Genomic DNA, 21366 nt, shown 5'->3' with positions numbered 1-21366 from the left:
CATTAAAATATTAGTTGGTACAAAATGCAGCTGCTATACTTTTAACAAGAAAGTTTGATCATATTACACCTATACTATAGTGTTGTTGCGGTGCATGGTGTAAGAATGATAACGTGGATGAACAAATGAATGACAAAATAAGTAAGATTGTGTGACAGAACAGCGGGAAAAGAAGACTGCAGAGAGACGATGATGTTAGCTGCCAGCGTGTTTATTGACAACTCAGTATGTGAGTGCAGTGTGTGATTACCTTAAAGAGATGGAGTGTGACTATGTGTAAGTATTATCTGAGCGTGGTCACCAGAGGGTGTTGAGTGTGCGTGTTGAGATAGAGGTGGAAGTCCAAAAGGAGAAAAAGGCTTGGACGTCAGAGGGCAGGAGCGAGGTCTTGGTCCAGGAAGGCAAGAAGGAATCCAAAGTGGGTCCAGGTAGACGACGAGGAAGCTGGAGGACGACACAACACGAAAGACCGTAAACACGACAGGAAGGGAACACAGGGAGCGAGAAGGCTGGAGATGTGTTGGCTTACTGTACTGGTAGGAGAAACTACGTTCTGGCACCGGATCTTAAGACGTGCTGGCTTATGAAGGCTGGTTGCTCATCACCGGCAAGTGTGTTGATTGCAGATCTCTTGCAGAGGCACACCCGCAGCGGAGAGGGAACACCTGTTGATGTGCTCCGCCATGCACTCAGTCCGCACAGCAGGAGGAGAAGCAGGAACGTGACCCATAACACATTGTGTAAGACTTGTGTACTGTTGTAGCGCTGCAGGGTGTAAGAATGAGAAATTAGTCACATGAATGAATAAATGGATAACATTAGGTAAGAGTGTTGCATTGCATAGTGGAATAAACCAATTTTGACCTTGTAGATATCAAAAACTGAGGAAACAAACACCATGAGGACACAAATTATATACATATTGACCTTGTAGATATGAAAAACCATGACACAAATTAAATACATATTTAACATGTATTGTCGATGACAAGACTCCTAAAATTGACCTTGTAGAAAACAAAAACCATGAGGACACAAATTAAATACATACTGACCTTGTATTGTAGAAGACCAGACTCCTTAAAATTGACCTTGTAGATAACAAAAACCATGACAAAGGAAATACATATTGACCTTGTATTGTAGATGACCAGACCCCCAAAATTGACCTTGTAGATAACAAAAACCATGACAAAGGAAATACATATTGACCTTGTATTGTAGATGACCAGACCCCCAAAATTGACCTTGTAGATAAAAACCACGAGACACAAATAAAATTCATATTGACCTTGTATTATAGATAACCAGACCCCCAAAATTGACCTTGTAGATAACAAAAACCATGACAAAGGAAATACATATTGACCTTGTATTGTAGATGACCAGACCCCCAAAATTGACCTTGTAGATAAAAACCACGAGACACAAATAAAATTCATATTGACCTTGTATTATAGATAACCAGACCCCCAAAATTGACCTTGTAGATAAATACCATGGCAAAATATACATATTTACTTTGTATTGTAGATAACCAAAGCCCCCCAAAATTGACCTTGTAATTAATAGAAACCATGACAAATGAAATACATAGTGACCTTGTATTGTAGATGACCATATGTGCAAAAGTGACCTTGAAGATAAAAAGGACACAAATTAAATACAAATCTAACTTGGATTGTAGATGACCAGAACCCCAAAATTGACCTTGTAGTTAATAGAAACCATGACGACAAAATACATAAACTTATTGTAGATATCAAAAACATTAAAACAAAGGCCAAACCCTAACCCTAAAAAAAAAAAAAGTCCCGAAATACATACCAACCTTGTAGTAACAAAAACCATGACAAATAAAATACAAATTTACCTTGTATTGTAGATTACCAGACTCTTTAAAATTGAACTTGTAGATAACAAAAAACATGACAAATTACATATTGACTTTGTAGTTAAAAACCATGACAAAAAAAAAATACATATTGACCTTGTATTATAGATGATCAGACACCCCCCAAAATTGACCTTGTTAATAGAAACCATGACACAAATAAAATATACATTGACCTTGTATTAGAGGATATCAAAAACCATGAGGAAACAAAAACAATGACAATATACGTACTGACCGTGTAGTTAAAATACAAATTTACCTTGTATTTTTGATGCCCACACCTTAAAATTTACCTTGTAGAGAACAAAAATCATGACAAATTAAATACATATTGTAAGTGACCAGATTCTTTAAAATTTACCTTGTAGATAAAAAACATGACAAATTACATATTGACTTTGTAGTTAAAAACCATGCCAACATAAATACATATTGACCTTGTATTATAGATGATCAGACACCCCCCAAAATTGACCTTGTTGTTAATAGAAACCATGACACAAATAAAATATACATTGACCTTGTATTAGAGGATATCAAAAACCATGAGGAAACAAAAACAATGACAATATACGTACTGACCGTGTAGTTAAAATACAAATTTACCTTGTATTTTTGATGCCCACACTCCTTAAAATTTACCTTGTAGATAACAAAAATCATGACAAATTAAATACATATTGTAGGTGACCAGATTCTTTAAAATTGACCTTGTAGATAAAAAACATGACAAATTACATATTGACTTTGTAGTTAAAAACCATGACAAAAAAAATACATATTGACCTTGTATTATAGATGATCCCACACCCCCCAAAATTGACCTTGTTAATAAAAACCATGACAAATGAAATACATATTAACCTTGGATTGTAGATATCAAAAACCACGAGGAAAAAAAAACAGTGACACAAGTTAAATACATACTGACCTTGTAGTTAAAAACAATGACACATAAAATACAAATTTACCTTGTATTGTAGATGAACAGACTCCTTCAAATTGACCTTGTAGATAACAAAAACCATGACAAATGAAATACATATTAACCTTGTATTGTAGATATCAAAAACCATGAGGGAAAAAAAAAGGCCCAAATACATACCGACCTTGTAATAACAAAAACCATGACAAATAAAATACAAATTTACCTTGTATTGTAGAAGACAAGACTCCTTAAAATTGACCTTGTAGACAACTAAATCCATGGACACTAATTAAATACAAATTTACCTTGCATTGTACATGACCAGAGCCCCCCAAAATTGACCATGTAATTAATAGAAACCATGACAAATGAAATACATATTGACCTTGTATTGTAGATGACCAGACCCGCAAAAGTGACCTTGAGGACGAAAAGGACACAAATTAAATACAAATCGAACTTGGATTGAAAATGACCAGAACCCAAAATTGACCTTGTAGTTAAAAAAAAAACCATGACAAATGAAATACATATTAACCTTGTATTGTAGATATCAAAAACCATGAGGAAACAAAAAACAAACTAAATACATACTGACCTTTTATTGTATATGACCAAAACCCCGCAAATTGACCTTGTAGTTAACAAAAACCATGACAAATAAAATATTTACCTTGTATTGTAGATTACCAGACTTCTTAAAATTGACCTAATAGATAACAAAAACCATGACAAATGAAATACATATTAACCTTGTATTGTAGATATCAAAAACCATGAGGAAACAAAAAAAAGGCCCAAAATACATACCGACCTTGTAGTAACAAAAACCATGAGAACAAATAAAATACAAATTTACCTTGTATTGTAGAAGACAAGACTCCTTAAAATTGACCTTGTAGATAACTAAATCCATGGCCACTAATTAAATACAAAATTTACCTTGTATTATAGATGACCTGACTTCTTAAACTTGACCTAATAGAGAAAAACCATGACAAATAAAATACATATTAACCTTGGATTGTAGATATCAAAAACCACGAGGAAACAAAAAAAAAAGCCCAAAATACATACCAACCTTGTAGTAACAAAAACCATGACAAATAAAATACAAATTTACCTTGTATTGTAGATGACCAGATTCTTTAAAATTGACCTTGTAGATAACAAAAAATATGGCAAATTAAATATTGACTTTGTAGTTAAAAACCATGACAAAAAAAAAAGACATTGACCTTGTATTAGAGATGAGACACCCCCCAAAATAGACGTTGTTAGAAACCATGTCACAAATAAAATATACATTGACCTTGTATTGTAGATATCAAAAACCATGAGGAAACAAAAACAATGACACAATATACAGACTGACCGTGTAGTTAAAATACAAATTTACCTTGTATTTTTTATGCCCACACTCCTTAAAATTGACCTTGTAGATAACAAAAACCATGACAAATGAAATACATATTGACCTTGTGTTGTAGATATCACAAACCATGAGGAAACAAAAACAGTGACACAGGTTAAATACATACTGACCTTGTAGTTAAAAACCATGACACAAATACATACTGACCCTGTATTGTAGATGACTAGACCCCACAAAATTGACCTTGAAGATAAAAAACATTAGAAAAAAAAAACATTTACCTTGTATTGTAGATATCAAAAACCATGAGGAAACAAAAACAATGACCAAAAAACCCCCACAAATTGTCCTTGTAGTTAACAAACTTTGGTCATCTACAATACTAGGTAAATATGTATTTTATTTGTGTCCTCATGGTTTTTGTTAACAAGGTCAATTTGTGGGGGGGAAGGGGAGTCTGGTCATCTACAATACAAGGTCAATATGAAGGGGAGTCTGGTCATCTACAATACAAGGTCAATATGTATTTTATTCGTCAGACTCCCCTTCCCCCCCAAAATTGACCTTGTAGTTAACAAAAACCATGAGGACACAAGTTGAATACATACTGACCTTGTAGTTGAAAACCATGACACAAATAAAATACTAATTTACCTTGTATTGTAGATGAACAGACTCCTTAAAATTGACCTTGTAGATAACAAAAACCATGACAAATGAAATACATTTTGACGTTGTATTGTTGATGACCAGACCCCCAAAATTGACCTTGAAGATAAAAAAAAAAAAAAAAAAAAAAAAAAGAAAATATACATAGACTTTGTATTGTAGACCAGACTCCACAAAATTGACCTTGAAGAAACAAAAAAAGTTTAGTTATTTTCAATTATTGCACCCACACAAGGAACCATTACATCAGCCTGGGGTGCAGCCTGAGTGGAGAAACAAAAAACAGGGACGGAAAGGAATTTAGTACAAATATTTAAGACACATGAACACAAATCAAGTCATTTGCGGCAAAGAGGTGAGTTTTAAGCTGTGCTCTAAAAGTGTCCAGAGTGGTGGCGGACTTGACTTTCAGGGGGAGCTTATTCCATAGGCCAGGTACCATCATTGAAAATGCACAGTCTCTCTTTGTCACTAGGTTTGACTGTGGGACCTTCAAGGTCATCTGGTTGTCAGATCTGAGGCAACGACCAAGCCTGGAGCTGATAGGTTGGTCCAGGAGATGTTTGATGTAAGCTGGGGTAAGACCACGGAGCGCTTTGAAGACATACGTAAGGATCTTAAATTTCACTCTGTGCTTCACCAGGAGCCAGTGAAGGGAGGAGAGGATGGGAGAAATGTGTTCCCTCATTTTTGTGCCTGTCACCAGCATTTTGTAGCAACTGCATGCTATATATGGTCTTGTCAGTGACCCCAGCATAGAGGGCATTCCATTAGTCCAGTCTGCAGAAGATGAGCATGAACACGACCCTCTAAGTCACTGGGGGAGATGACAGACTTGATCTTGGCTATTGTGCACAGTTGGGGGGTTGGAGTTCCCGAACAGAAGAATTTCACTCTGTCATTGAGCTGCAGGAAATTTTGACATCCACTCTTATGTCCTGCAAGCAGTCCTTCAAATGGTCCAGTCCAGAGGGATCGTCTGTCTTGAGTGGAAGATAGTTTTAGTATCATCAGTGTAGAAATGAAAGGAAATTTTAAGGCGATGAATGACTTGGCTGAGGGAGAGCATGTAGATGGAGAACAGGATGGAACCCAGTATTGAGCCCTAGGGACCCCACAGGTGAAGTTGGCACAGCGGGAGGAATGTTTGGCTCTGTTCACAGAGAAGGTTCCGTTGTTGATGGAGGACGTAAACCAGCACAGGGCTATGTTAGTGATGTCAACCTCTTATTTCCCCAGATACACAATACATGCAACATTGGCCGGCCACACACACACACACACACACACACACACACACACACACACACACAGCAACTATCACCCCCCCCCCCCCCCGCCTCGGGTGAAGGTAATGTAACTATTGTAAACCAGACTTTCAAACCAAGGATGGCACAACATTTATTTAAACCCCAAAATGTCAAAAGGTGAACAACAACAACAAGAAAGCCAGCACCAACATCTCTGCAGATGATTGGTGATGCATGGAGAGCTAAGAACCTTTTGTAAATACATCTTACATAAAGCATCACAAGTGCAAAAATATTCACAGCGTACTTTTCAGCTTGGAGATCACAACTTTGAAATGTCCCAACACCCAGCTTTTGACAACCATAGTAGGGCCAAATCAGTGAGGGCAGGTGTGTTCACCTGTAGCAAACACTCAGCCCCACCTTCATTCATCCATCCATTTCCTACCACTTATTTCCTTTGGGGTCACGGATACCTATCTCAGCTACAATCAGGCCAGAAGGCGGTGTACACCCTGGACAAGTCACCACCTCATCACAGGACCAACTTAACATCACAAAATGAAAATGCTACACCCACCCTTCTTTCTTTCTCTAACCCTACTTTGGTCATGTGCATTACGTTTTCATAACATGGTCACTACTGCCTACTTTGTCTTGTTATATTCTTATTTTACTGTTATATATATATATATATTTTCCCCCCATTGTTGCTTTTTATTTTTTATTCTTATTGTAATATTTCTCTATTGTGTTTCCATTTAAACCCCCATTATTTACTTTTATTTAAATTGATCTCAACTCTGTACACTGCTGCTGGAATTTTAATTTTCCTGAAGGAATCAATAAAGTACTATCTATCTATGTTGACATTCACAAGATGCCTTCATGAAATTTATCTTTATCTCAGGACAAAAATAAACACTCCAAAACATATACATATGGAGCCTATGTATTATAAATGCTCATTGACATGCTCCACACGTATGTATTATAAATGCTCATTGACATGCTCCACACATATGCATTATAAATGCTCATTGACATGCTCCACACGTATGTATTATAAATGCTCATTGACATGCTCCACACGTATGCATGTATGTATTGTTAATGCTCATTGACAGACTCCACATGCATGTATGTGTTGTTAATGCTTATTGACATGCTTGACGTGACATACAAACATGTCAAGCCTGTCAATGAGCATCAACAATACATGTCAAGCATGTAAATGAGCATAAACAATACACACATTCATACATGCCGGGGCCTGTAAATGACCATAAACAATACATACATGTCGGGCATGTAAATGACCATGAGTAAGACATACATGTCGGGCCTGTAAATGACCATGAATAAGACATACATGTCGGGCCTGTATACGAGCATAAACAATACATACATGTCAGGCCTGTAAAAGAGCATAAAACGCAACATACATAAACATTGGCGTCGCACACGACCAACGCCAAACCAATTAGTCCGCCCTGAGATGGGTAGGTTTTGAGTTCAAACCCCGCCTGAGTCATACCAAAGACTATAAAAATGGGAGCCATTACTCCCCTGCTTGGCACTCAGAATCAAGGCTTGTAATTGGGGGTTTAATCACCCAAATTTATTCCCAAGCTCAGCCACCACTGCTGCTCACTGCTCCCCTCACCTCCCAGGAAGTGATCCAGGGTGAGGAGTCAAATGCAGATAATTTTGCCACACATAGTGTGAGACAATTATTGGTACTTGAACATTGGCCTCAGACTACCAACGCCAAACCAACATTAGCCTTGTCGACGACCGTCAGGAACAAGAGTGAAGCGTCTTGCTCAAGGACACAACGTACATGACGAGGTCAATAGAAGGTGGGAATTGAACCAGGAATTAAAACTAGGGGAGACAGGACCTTCTCTGTGGTCGGCCCTGAGCTGTGGAACACTGTGCCCCTCCATACTCAAACTGCTCCCGATGTGGAGTGTTTTAAGTCTCGTCTTAAGACCCATTTTTATTCTTTGGCTTTTAACACTACGTGAGTTGTGTGGTCAAAAAATATAATCCTTTAAGTTTACAATTCAGAAAGTTTTATGAAGCATAATTGTAAGCACACTACCACAAAACACAAATTGCTAGCCTCCAATGTTATGAACATTTTTTACAGTTGCATTGTATTGAAAATGAGGACATAGCAAAACATTTATTCCTTTAGTGGGAAAATACATACATAGAATAGAATGTACTTTATTGATCCTTGGGGGATATTCAACACCACAGTTCGCTCACAAACTATGATGATAATAATATATATATATATATATATATATATATATATATATATATATATATATATATATATATATATATATATATATATATATATATATATATATATATATATATATATATATATATATATAATCAGTGAGGGCAGGTGTGTTCACCTGTAGCAAACACTAATCAGTGAGAGCAGGTGTGTTCACCTGTAGCAAACACTCAGGCACACCTTGACTCTCTTAGCCAGCAGTTGAGAGCCATGGTGACTGACAGCTTGTCAGCAACTAAATGTGTCTTGTTTCTACATGTTGTGTTCCTAACATGTGCATGTTTGTCACTAAATGTGTGTTTCTACATGTTGTGTTCCTAACACATGTGCATGTTTGTCACTAAATGTGTGTTTCTACATGTTGTGTTCCTAACACATGTGCATGTTTGTCACTAAATGTGTGTTTCTACATGTTGTGTTCCTAACACATGTGCATGTTTGTCACTAAATGTGTGTTTCTACATGTTGTGTTCCTAACACATGTGCATGTTTGTCACTAAATGTGTGTTTCTACATGTTGTGTTCTTAACACATGTGCATGTTTGTCACTAAATGTGTGTTTCTACATGTTGTGTTCCTAACATGTGCATGTTTGTCACTAAATGTGTGTTTCTACATGTTGTGTTCCTAACACATGTGCATGTTTGTCACTAAACGTGTGTTTCTACATGTTGTGTTCCTAACACATGTGCATGTTTGTCACTAAATGTGTGTTTCTACATGTTGTGTTCCTAACACATGTGCATGTTTGTCACTAAATGTGTGTTTCTACATGTTGTGTTCCTAACACATGTGCATGTTTGTCACTAAATGTGTGTTTCTACATGTTGTGTTCCTAACACATGTGCATGTTTGTCACTAAACGTGTGTTTCTACATGTTGTGTTCCTAACACATGTGCATGTTTGTCACTAAACGTGTGTTTCTACATGTTGTGTTCCTAACACATGTGCATGTTTGTCACTAAATGTGTGTTTCTACATGTTGTGTTCCTAACACATGTGCATGTTTGTCACTAAATGTGTGTTTCTACATGTTGTGTTCCTAACACATGTGCATGTTTGTCACTAAATGTGTGTTTCTACATGTTGTGTTCCTAACACATGTGCACGTGCAGTGCGAATCAAACAATTTTCAAGCAGCAATAAAGCACACAGTAGAAGCATCAAGACAAACAATAGAACGCCAGTGTAAAAGAGCAAACTGTCACAGCAACACAAACACAACTTTAAATCAGCAATAAAGCACACGGTAGAAGCATCAAGACAAACAATAGAACGCCAGTGTAAAAGAGCAAAGTATTACTCACTGCGAATAAAACCCGTCCGATCCACATCCGTCCAAAAAGAATAATGATGAAGCAGTGAAGGAGAGACTCAGGTGGAACTAAATACAACTAATTAAACGAGGAACAGGTGTGCAGATACGGAGCAGAGAGTAAAGGTGCCACAAAAGACAGAGAGCAAACAGGAAATAATAAGAAAATAAGAGCAGCAGGACAGGAAGTGATTTGAAAGACAGGAAAAGCAAACATGATCAAAGTGTCAGTAGCACTTCTGACACATCTATATATATATTAGACCAGGGTCTCAGACACGCGAGATCTTATTTTGCGGCTCCCACGCTAATATGAAAGTTGAATGTTAGTGAGAGTTTGATATGAATGGTGCTTGACAGCGTTGTGGGCGGAGCTGAAGGAATCCACCAATCACGGTGTGCTATATGGCTCTCCAACAGTGACGTCACTTGTGTGACGCAGGCAGAGACAGGTTTGAAATAAAGTTGAAAACGATGATGCTGTGTTCCAAATTTAAGTTATTTAATGAATCTGAATGAGCCTATGGCTTTGTACTTTGTTTATTATGTATTCATTTCTTTGTATTCTATTTTTGTTATTTTGAATTTACAACGCCCTGGCGCTGTTTGGACTGTTTTTATAATGTTTTGTAATGTTTTATATTGTTGTTGGACTTACTGTTTGTAATTGTGGAAATTTATAAATAAACATAAAAAAAAAGGGTTGAAACAAAGTTGAAAACGATGACACTGTGAATGAGCCTATGGCTTAATTAATTTGCACTTGGTTATTATATATATATATATTTTTGTATTCTAATTTTGTTACTTTGAATTTACAATCTCCTGGCGCTGTTTGGACTGTTTTTATAATTTTTTGTAATGTTTTATACTGTTTTTGAACTATTTTGATTATTGTTTCTCATCTGTTTGTTATTGTTGAAATTTGTAAATAAACATTTTAAAAAAAAGTTTGAAATAAAGTGGTCCTCGTGTAAAACTAGAGCCTGCGTCTTTGTTATTGTAAGCGAGAGTTTATATACGTCGCCTGTACTGTATAAAAGTACAAAATAACAAAGAGGGAGGCTGCAGTTTTACACTTTATTTAGGACCACTTTATTTACTTTCTTTCAAAAACCTCCGCTCCACTCAACCTGTCACCACTTCCGCTCCTCGGGCCTTCAAAATAAGACTCCAAGGCATATACTGTAGAAGAGCTTCTAACAGGAACTTAACATCACAAAGAGGCAAGGCCATAAAAATAGGTTACATACCTCCCCTCCTACAAAAAGAAACGTCCTCGTTTCAACACAAATAACAGGATAAGTGCAAAAACAACACAGGCAGTTAAAACAAAAACATATTAACCTGTCCCCCCAAATATACAGAGCCTCACAACACACAAAACAACAAAAAAATGTAACCGATGGTTTATATATGTCGCCTATACTGTATAAAACCACAAAATAATGTAACCTATTTTTTATGGGCTTGCCTCTTTGTGATGTTAAGTACCTGTTATAAGCTGTAATACAGTATTTGCCCTGAGCTCTTATTTTGAAGTCGCTGAGAGCGGAAGTGGGAGAGTTTGAGTGGAGCGGAGGTTTTTGAAAGAAAGTAAATAAAGTGGTCCTCGTGTAAAACTGGAGACTCCCTCGGTGTTTGTTATTTTGTACTTTTATACAGTATAGGCGACATATATAAACATCTCCGCTCCACTCATCGTGTCACCACTTCCGCTCTTAGGGCCTTCAAAGTAAGAGCTCAAGGCTTTTACCAGGAACTTCGTTCATCCATCCATTTCCTACCGCTTATTCCCTTTGGGGTCGCGGGGGGCGCTAGTGACTATCTCAGCTACAATCGGGCGGAAGGCGGGATACACCCTGGACAAGTGGCCATCTCATCACAGGGCCAACTTAACATCAGAAAATGAAAGAGGCTCCGCCCCCTTCCTTCTTTGTTTGTGGCCACGCCCACTTTGGTCATGTTGACATTGATAAGGTGTCTTCATGAAGTTGATCTTCATCTCAGGACAAAAGTAAAGACTTCAAGTACTGCATCATCTCTTCCTTTACTAGTACTTGACAAAGTCACTTGGAAGTAGGAGTACATCAAAGTACAACACAAGTACCTTGATGAAAATAACACTCATTATTAAATTGCAGGACATTCACCTATTTGTTACCTAATGTTAATGTACAACATGTAAATTAAACATACATTTAGTAATAACATTCTCTTTTTACTGCATAAAATCAACATTTATTCACATTCAGATATTTAATGGTCACACATTCTGTTACTTATTACACTTTTATTATTTATTCTTTGAAATGAAGCATTCATTCATGTATTATTCTCAACATGCATAAATAAGTATTCCTTTGTTTTTATTGTGCACAAACATGTATTTAATATTCATACACTAAAAATGTATTTAATATTCATACACTAAACATTTATTTAATATTCATACACTAAACATGTATTTAATATTCATACAGTAAACATGTATTTATTATTTTCTAAATAAGGCGCTCTCGGAGATAAGGTCATTGTGTGCAATTGCAGCAGAAGTCCACTGGAGGGCGCACATTCCCTCTTCATAAGTCTGGTCATTCATACACTAAACAGGAATTTGATATTCATCCACCAAACATGTATTAAATAATTATACACTAAACATATATTTAATTTATACGCCAAACATGTATTTCATATTTAGACACCCAAAACGTATTGAATATTTATACACTGAACAAGTAATAAATAATTATACACTAAACATATATTTAATTTATATGCCAAACATGTATTTAATATTTATACACTAAACATGTATTTGATATTCATACACTAAACATAGTTTTTAATATTCATACACTATTTTTACTATTTGTACACCAAACATATATTTAATAATAATACATTAAACTATTATTTAATATTCATACTCTAAACATGTATTAAATAATAATACACTAAACATGTATTTAATATTCAAACAGTAAACATGCATTTAATATTAATACACTTAACATGTATTTAGTAATCATACACTAAACATGTATTTAAAATTCATACACTAAACATGTATTTAATATTTATACACTAAACATGTATTTAATATTTATACACTAAACACGTATTTAATATTTATACACTAAACATATATTTAATATTTATACACTAAACATGAATTTAATATTAATACACTAAACAAGTATGTAATATTCATACACAAAAAATGTATTTAATATTTATACATTAAACATGTATTTAATATTAATACACTAAACATGTATTTAATATTAATACACTAAACATGGTTTTAATATTTATACACTAAACATGTATTTGATATTTATACACTAAACATGTATTTAATATTCATAGACTAAACATGTATTTAATATTTCTACACTAAACATGTATTTAATATTCATACACTAAACATGTAGTTATTTATACACTAAACATGTATTTAATATTTATACACTAAACATGTATCCATCCATCCATCCATTTTCTACCGCTTATTCCCTTTCGGGGTCGCGGAGACTAAACATGTATTTACTATTAATACACTAAACATGTATTTAATATTTATACACTAAAATGTATTTAATATTAATACACTGAACATGTATTTAATATTAATACACTAAACATGTATTTAATATTCATACACTAAACATGTATTTAATATTCATACACTAAACATGTATTTAATATTAATACACTAAACATGTATTTAATATTCATACACTAAACATGTATTTAATATTAATACACTAAACATGTATTTAATATTCATACACTAAACGTGTATTTAATATTAATACACTAAACATGTATTTAATATTCATATACTAAGCATGTATTTAATATTTATACACTAAACATGTATTTAATATTTATTCACTAAACATGTATTTAATATTTATACACAAACATGTATTTAATAATCATATACTAAACATATATTTAATTGTAAATTAATCATATATTTAATTATATACTAATCATATATTTAATATTTATACACTAAACATGTATTTAATATTAATACACTAAACGTGTATTTAATATTCATACACTAAACATGTATTTAATATTTATACACTAAACATGTATTTAATATTAATACACTAAACGTTTATTTAATATTCATACACTAAACATGTATTTAATATTCATACACTAAACATGTATTTAATATTCATACACTAAACATGTATTTAATATTTATACACAAACATGTATTTAATAATCATATACTAAACATATATTTAATTGTCAATTAATCATATATTTAATTATATACTAATCATATATTCAATATTTATACACTAAACATGTATTTAATATTCATACACTAAACATGTATTTAATATTTATACACTAAACATGTATTTAATTACACAGATTTAATATTCATACACTAAACATGTATTTAATAATCACTTACTAAACATATATTTAATTGTAAACTAATCATATATTTAATTACATACTACTCATATATTTAATATTCATACACTAAACATGTATTTAATATTTATACACTAAACATGTAGTTAATATTTATACACTATACATGTATTTAATAATCATATACTAAACATTTATTTAATTATATACTAATCATGTATCTAATATTCATACAGTAAACATGGATATAATATTCATACACTAAACATGTATTTACTATTAATACAATAAACATGTATTCAATATTTATACAATAAACATGTATTCAATATTTATACACTAAACATGTAGTTAATATTCATACACTAAACATGTATTTAATATTTATACACTAAACATGTATTTAATATTTATACACTAAGCATGTATTTAATATTAATACACTAAACATGTATTTAATTATATACTAATCATATATTTAATATTCATACAGTAAACATGCATTTAATATTTATACAGTAAGCATTTATTTAATAATCATATACTAAACATATATTTAATTATATACTAAACATGAATTTGATATTCATACACTTAACATGTATTATTCATACACTAATCATGTTTTTAATATTCATACACTAAACATGTATTTAAGATTAATACACTGAACATGTATACAATAATATACTAAACACATTTAATTTTCATATACTAATCATATGTTTTAATATTCATACAGTAAATATGTATTTATTATTCTCTAAATAAGGCACACTTGGAAATAATGTCTTTGTGTGCAGTTGCGGCAGAAGTCCACTGGAGGACGCACGTTCTCTCTTTATAAATAAATCTGGTCATTCATACACTAAACAGGAATTTGATATTCATCCACCAAACATGTATTAAATAATCATAAACTAAACATATATTTAATTTATACACTAAACATGTATTTAATATTCATACACTAAACATGTATTTAATATTAATACACCAAACATGTCTTTAATTTTAATACATTAAACATTTATTTGATATTAATACACCAAACGTATTTAACATTTATACACTAAAAATGTATTTAATATTTATACACTAAACATGTATTCAATAATCATATACCAAACATATATTTAATGTTTATATAGTAATCATATATTTAACTTTCATACAGTAAACATGTATTTAATATACATACACTAAACATGTATTTAATATACATACACTAAACATGTATTTTATATTAATACACTAATCATGTTTTTAATACTTATACACTAAACATGTATTTAATATTCATACACTGAACGTGTATATAATAATAATGTACTAAACACATTTAATTTTCATGTACTAATCAAATTTTTTAATATTCATACAGTAAACATTGATTGATTGATTGATAAACTGTTGGATCCGCTTTGGACTGGACTCTCGTGACTGTGTTGGATCCATTGTGGATTGATCTTTCACAGTATCATGTTAGACCCGCTCGACATCCATTACTTTCCTCCTCTCCAAGGTTCTCATAGTCATTATTGTCACCGACGTCCCACTGGGTGTGAGTTTTCCTTGCCCTTATGTGGGCCTACCGAGGATGTCGTGGTGGTTTGTGAAGCCCTTTGAGACACCAGTGATTTAGGGCTATATAAGTAAACATTGATTGATTGATTGATTGATTTATTATTCTCTAAATAAATAAGGCACACTTGGAAATAATGTCTTTGTGTGCAATTGCGGCAGAAGTCCACTGGAGGGCGCACATTCCCTCTTCATAAATCTGGTCATTCATACACTAAACATGAATTTGATATTCATCCACCAAACATGTATTAAATATTTATTCACCAAAAACGTATTTAATATCCATACACTAAACTTGTATTTCATATTCATACACTAAACATGTATTTAATATTTATACACTAAACATGTATTTAATATTCATACACTAAACATGTATTTAATAATTATACACTAAACATTTGTTTAATATTTATACACTAAGCATGTATTTAATATTTATACACTAAACATATTTAATTATATACTAATTATATATTTCATAACCCTAACCCTAACCCTAACCCATGGGTAACTTACACATGTGTGATGGTATGGGGGTGTATTAGTGCCCAAGACATGGGTAACTTACACATGTGTGATGGTATGGGGGTGTATTAGTGCCCAAGGCATGGGTAACTTACACATGTGTGATGGTATGGGGGTGCATTAGTGAACAAGACATGGGTAACTTACACATGTGTGATGGTATGGGGGTGTATTAGTGAACAAGACATGGGTAACTTACACATGTGTGATGGTATGGGGGTGTATTAGTGCCCAAGGCATGGGTAACTTACACATGTGTGATGGTATGGGGGTGCATTAGTGAACAAGACATGGGTAACTTACACATGTGTGATGGTATGGGGGTGTATTAGTGAACAAGACGTGGGTAACTTACACATGTGTGATGGTATGGAGGTGTATTAGTGAACAAGACATGGGTAACTTACACATGTGTGATGGTATGGGGGTGCATTAGTGCCCAAGGCATGGGTAACTTACACATGTGTGATGGTATGGGGGTGTATTAGTGAACAAGACATGGGTAACTTACACATGTGTGATGGTATGGGGGTGTATTAGTGCCCAAGACATGGGTAACTTACACATGTGTGATGGTATGGGGGTGTATTAGTGCCCAAGGCATGGGTAACTTACACATGTGTGATGGTATGGGGGTGTATTAGTGAACAAGACATGGGTAACTTACACGTGTGTGATGGTATGGGGGTGTATTAGTGCCCAAGGCATGGGTAACTTACACATGTGTGATGGTATGGGGGTGTATTAGTGCCCAAGGCATGGGTAACTTACACATGTGTGATGGTATGGGGGTGTATTAGTGCCCAAGGCATGGGTAACTTACACATGTGTGATGGTATGGGGGTGTATTAGTGCCCAAGGCATGGGTAACTTACACATGTGTGATGGTATGGGGGTGTATTAGTGCCCAAGACATGGGTAACTTACACATGTGTGATGGTATGGGGGTGTATTAGTGCCCAAGACATGGGTAACTTACACATGTGTGATGGTATGGGGGTGTATTAGTGCCCAAGGCATGGGTAACTTACACGTGTATGATGGTATGGGGGTGTATTAGTGCCCAAGGCATGGGTAACTTACACATGTGTGATGGTATGGGGGTGTATTAGTGCCCAAGGCATGGGTAACTTACACATGTGTGATGGTATGGGGGTGTATTAGTGCCCAAGACATGGGTAACTTACACATGTGTGATGGTATGGGGGTGTATTAGTGCCCAAGGCATGGGTAACTTACACATGTGTGATGGTAGGGGGGTGTATCAGTGCCCAAGGCATTGGTAACTTACACATGTGTGATGGTATGGGGGTGTATTAGTGCCCAAGGCATGGGTAACTTACACATGTGTGATGGTATGGGGGTGTATTAGTGCCCAAGACATGGGTAACTTACACATGTGTGATGGTATGGGGGTGTATTAGTGCCCAAGACATGGGTAACTTACACATGTGTGATGGTATGGGGGTGTATTAGTGCCCAAGGCATGGGTAACTTACACGTGTATGATGGTATGGGGGTGTATTAGTGCCCAAGGCATGGGTAACTTACACATGTGTGATGGTATGGGGGTGTATTAGTGCCCAAGGCATGGGTAACTTACACATGTGTGATGGTATGGGGGTGTATTAGTGCCCAAGACATGGGTAACTTACACATGTGTGATGGTATGGGGGTGTATTAGTGCCCAAGGCATGGGTAACTTACACATGTGTGATGGTAGGGGGGTGTATCAGTGCCCAAGGCATTGGTAACTTACACATGTGTGATGGTATGGGGGTGTATTAGTGCCCAAGGCATGGGTAACTTACACATGTGTGATGGTATGGGGGTGTATTAGTGCCCAAGACATGGGTAACTTACACATGTGTGATGGTATGGGGGTGTATTAGTGCCCAAGACATGGGTAACTTACACATGTGTGATGGTATGGGGGTGTATTAGTGCCCAAGGCATGGGTAACTTACACGTGTATGATGGTATGGGGGTGTATTAGTGCCCAAGGCATGGGTAACTTACACATGTGTGATGGTATGGGGGTGTATCAGTGCCCAAGGCATTGGTAACTTACACATGTGTGATGGTATGGGGGTGTATTAGTGCCCAAGGCATGGGTAACTTACACATGTGTGATGGTATGGGGGTGTATTAGTGCCCAAGGCATGGGTAACTTACACATGTGTGATGGTATGGGGGTGTATTAGTGCCCAAGGCATGGGTAACTTACACATGTGTGATGGTATGGAGGTGTATTAGTGCCCAAGGCATGGGTAACTTACACATGTGTGATGGTATGGGGGTGTATTAGTGCCCAAGGCATGGGTAACTTACACATGTGTGATGGTATGGGGGTGTATTAGTGAACAAGACATGACTAACTTACACATGTGTGATGGTATGGGGGTGTATCAGTGCCCAAGGCATGGGTAACTTACACATGTGTGATGGTATGGGGGTGTATTAGTGCCCAAGGCATGGGTAACTTACACATGTGTGATGGTATGGGGGTGTATTAGTGAACAAGACATGGGTAACTTACACATGTGTGATGGTATGGGGGTGTATTAGTGCCCAAGGCATGGGTAACTTACACATGTGTGATGGTATGGGGGTGTATTAGTGCCCAAGGCATGGGTAACTTACACATGTGTGATGGTATGGGGGTGTATTAGTGAACAAGACATGACTAACTTACACATGTGTGATGGTATGGGGGTGTATCAGTGCCCAAGGCATGGGTAACTTACACATGTGTGATGGTATGGGGGTGTATTAGTGCCCAAGGCATGGGTAACTTACACATGTGTGATGGTATGGGGGTGTATTAGTGCCCAAGGCATGGGTAACTTACACATGTGTGATGGTATGGAGGTGTATTAGTGCCCAAGGCATGGGTAACTTACACATGTGTGATGGTATGGGGGTGTATTAGTGCCCAAGGCATGGGTAACTTACACATGTGTGATGGTATGGGGGTGTATTAGTGAACAAGACATGACTAACTTACACATGTGTGATGGTATGGGGGTGTATCAGTGCCCAAGGCATGGGTAACTTACACATGTGTGATGGTATGGGGGTGTATTAGTGCCCAAGGCATGGGTAACTTACACATGTGTGATGGTATGGGGGTGTATTAGTGAACAAGACATGGGTAACTTACACATGTGTGATGGTATGGGGGTGTATTAGTGCCCAAGGCATGGGTAACTTACACATGTGTGATGGTATGGAGGTGTATTAGTGCCCAAGGCATGGGTAACTTACACATGTGTGATGGTATGGGGGTGTATTAGTGCCCAAGGCATGGGTAACTTACACATGTGTGATGGTATGGGGGTGTATTAGTGCCCAAGGCATGGGTAACTTACACATGTGTGATGGTATGGGGGTGTATTAGTGCCCAAGGCATGGGTAACTTACACATGTGTGATGGTATGGGGGTGTATTAGTGCCCAAGGCATGGGTAACTTACACATCTGTGAAGGCACCATTAATGCTGAAAGGTCCATACAGGTTTTTGAGCAACATACCTTGTCATCCAAGCAACATTATCATGGACGCCCCTGCTTTTTTCAGCAAGATAATGATAAGCCACATGTTACAACAGCGTGGTTTTGTAGTAAAAGAGTGCGGGTACTTTCCTGGCCCGCCTGCAGTCCAGACCTGTCTCCCATGGAAAATGTGTGGCGCATTATGAAGCGTAAAATATGACAGCCGAGACCCCAGACTGTTGAACGACTGAAGCTCTACATAAAACAAGAATGAGAAAGAATTCCACTTACTAAGCTTCAACAATTAGTTTCCTCAGTTCCCAAACGTTTATTGAGTGTTGTCAAAAGAAAAGGTGATGTAACACAGTGGTGAACATGCCCTTTCCCAACTACTTTGGCACGTGTTGCAGCCATGAAATTCTAAGTTAATTATTATTTGCAACAAAAAAAAAATGTATGAGTTTGAACATCAAATATTTTGTCTTTGTAGCATATTCAACTGAATATGGCTTGAAAAGGATTTGCAAATGATTGTAATCTGTTTATATTTACATCTAACACAATTTCCCAACTCATAAGGAAACAGGGTTTGTAATTATGTATAAACTACTGGTTGTTCACAACAATGTTGTTTCTTCTAGTATGCAAGTAGTGTCTGTGGGACTACCTTCGTCTGCTGTGGCTCTGGTGCCAGGGACTGGGGTCAGACTGTCTATTGAGAACGCCTTCATCAGCATGAAGGGAAAGTGGAGGGTCAAGTACCGCAGAATATTGTGAGTAAGACGAGATGTGCTCTTGACACCTAGAAACAGACACAGGGACGATTTAATGACTTGTTTCTCTTAAAAGGAGGGACAGCGGTAGCTTTGATCTGAGCGTGAATGGACTGACGGTCAGTACAAGTGTCGCCGTCACAAGCGATGAGACAGGGAGACCTCAAGTCAGTAACGCTGGCTGTGCGGCTAATGTTGGAAGTGTCAAAGTCAAATTCCACGGCGGAGCCAGGTGAGATAATCACTAACCTGCACTGCTGCTCAGATAAAGCGAGAGCTTTTTCAATAACGCTGTTGTGTCTCTTTTATCTCAGCTGGCTGTACAATCTTTTCAGAAGCTTCATCAGCAAGGCTTTGAGTAAGTCGCTGGAAAAACAGGTGAGGACAAACCATTGTCAACATTCTTTACAATCGCCATTACTTCTTTATCCGCAATCAGAGGTGTCCGAGTTATGGATATTTTACATGGGAAGCAATAAGAAGTATCATTAATTAGGTGAAAATGTACACTAATGTGTACAAGTTATAGCATAACAACCATTCCATTGAGTTGCTTCCATTTGCATCCCAAAGAAATAAAAAGTCAATATATATTAGGGCTGCGAATCTTTGGGTGTCCCACAATTTGATTCAAGATCGATTCTTGGGGTCACGATTCAATAATGTATCGATTTTTTCGATTCAACGCGATTCTCGATTCAAAAACTATATTTTTCCGATTCAAAACGATTCTGTATTTATTCAATACATAGGATTTCAGCTGGATCCACCCCAGCAATCTGCACACCTGGAACATGCTAGCAGAGTAGTAGCTTTTTT

At 35.9% G+C, this 21366-nt stretch overlaps 2 protein-coding genes across 3 annotated transcripts in view; one reads left to right on the top strand and one right to left on the bottom strand.

The window, feature by feature from the left end:
- Positions 1 to 205: 205 nt before the first annotated feature.
- The window catches only part of cdk5rap1 (CDK5 regulatory subunit associated protein 1), a 67164-nt gene continuing 46003 nt past the window's right edge, over positions 206 to 21366 (bottom strand). The window contains exons 14-15 of one of the 2 annotated variants that reach the window (XR_009802257.1): positions 530 to 765; positions 206 to 444 (exon numbers count right to left, since the gene is read on the bottom strand). The gene's annotated coding sequence lies outside the window, so the exon portion shown is untranslated. Of the gene's footprint in view, positions 445 to 529; positions 766 to 20078; positions 20577 to 21366 lie in introns of those variants that run through there. The other variant, XM_061875587.1, reaches the window with a different exon arrangement.
- LOC133535616 (bactericidal permeability-increasing protein-like) overlaps positions 20417 to 21366 on the top strand; it is a 9211-nt gene continuing 8261 nt past the window's right edge. The window contains 3 exon segments of the mRNA XM_061875590.1: positions 20417 to 20547; positions 20624 to 20779; positions 20862 to 20925. Coding sequence (XP_061731574.1) covers positions 20417 to 20547; positions 20624 to 20779; positions 20862 to 20925 — 351 coding nt within the window.

Source organism: Nerophis ophidion, linkage group LG16, assembly GCF_033978795.1.
Source record: "Nerophis ophidion isolate RoL-2023_Sa linkage group LG16, RoL_Noph_v1.0, whole genome shotgun sequence".
NCBI classification, from domain to species: Eukaryota; Metazoa; Chordata; class Actinopteri; order Syngnathiformes; family Syngnathidae; genus Nerophis; species Nerophis ophidion.
The sequence above is the reverse complement of the archived record's forward strand: the minus strand, read 5'-3'. Positions and strand labels throughout refer to the sequence as shown.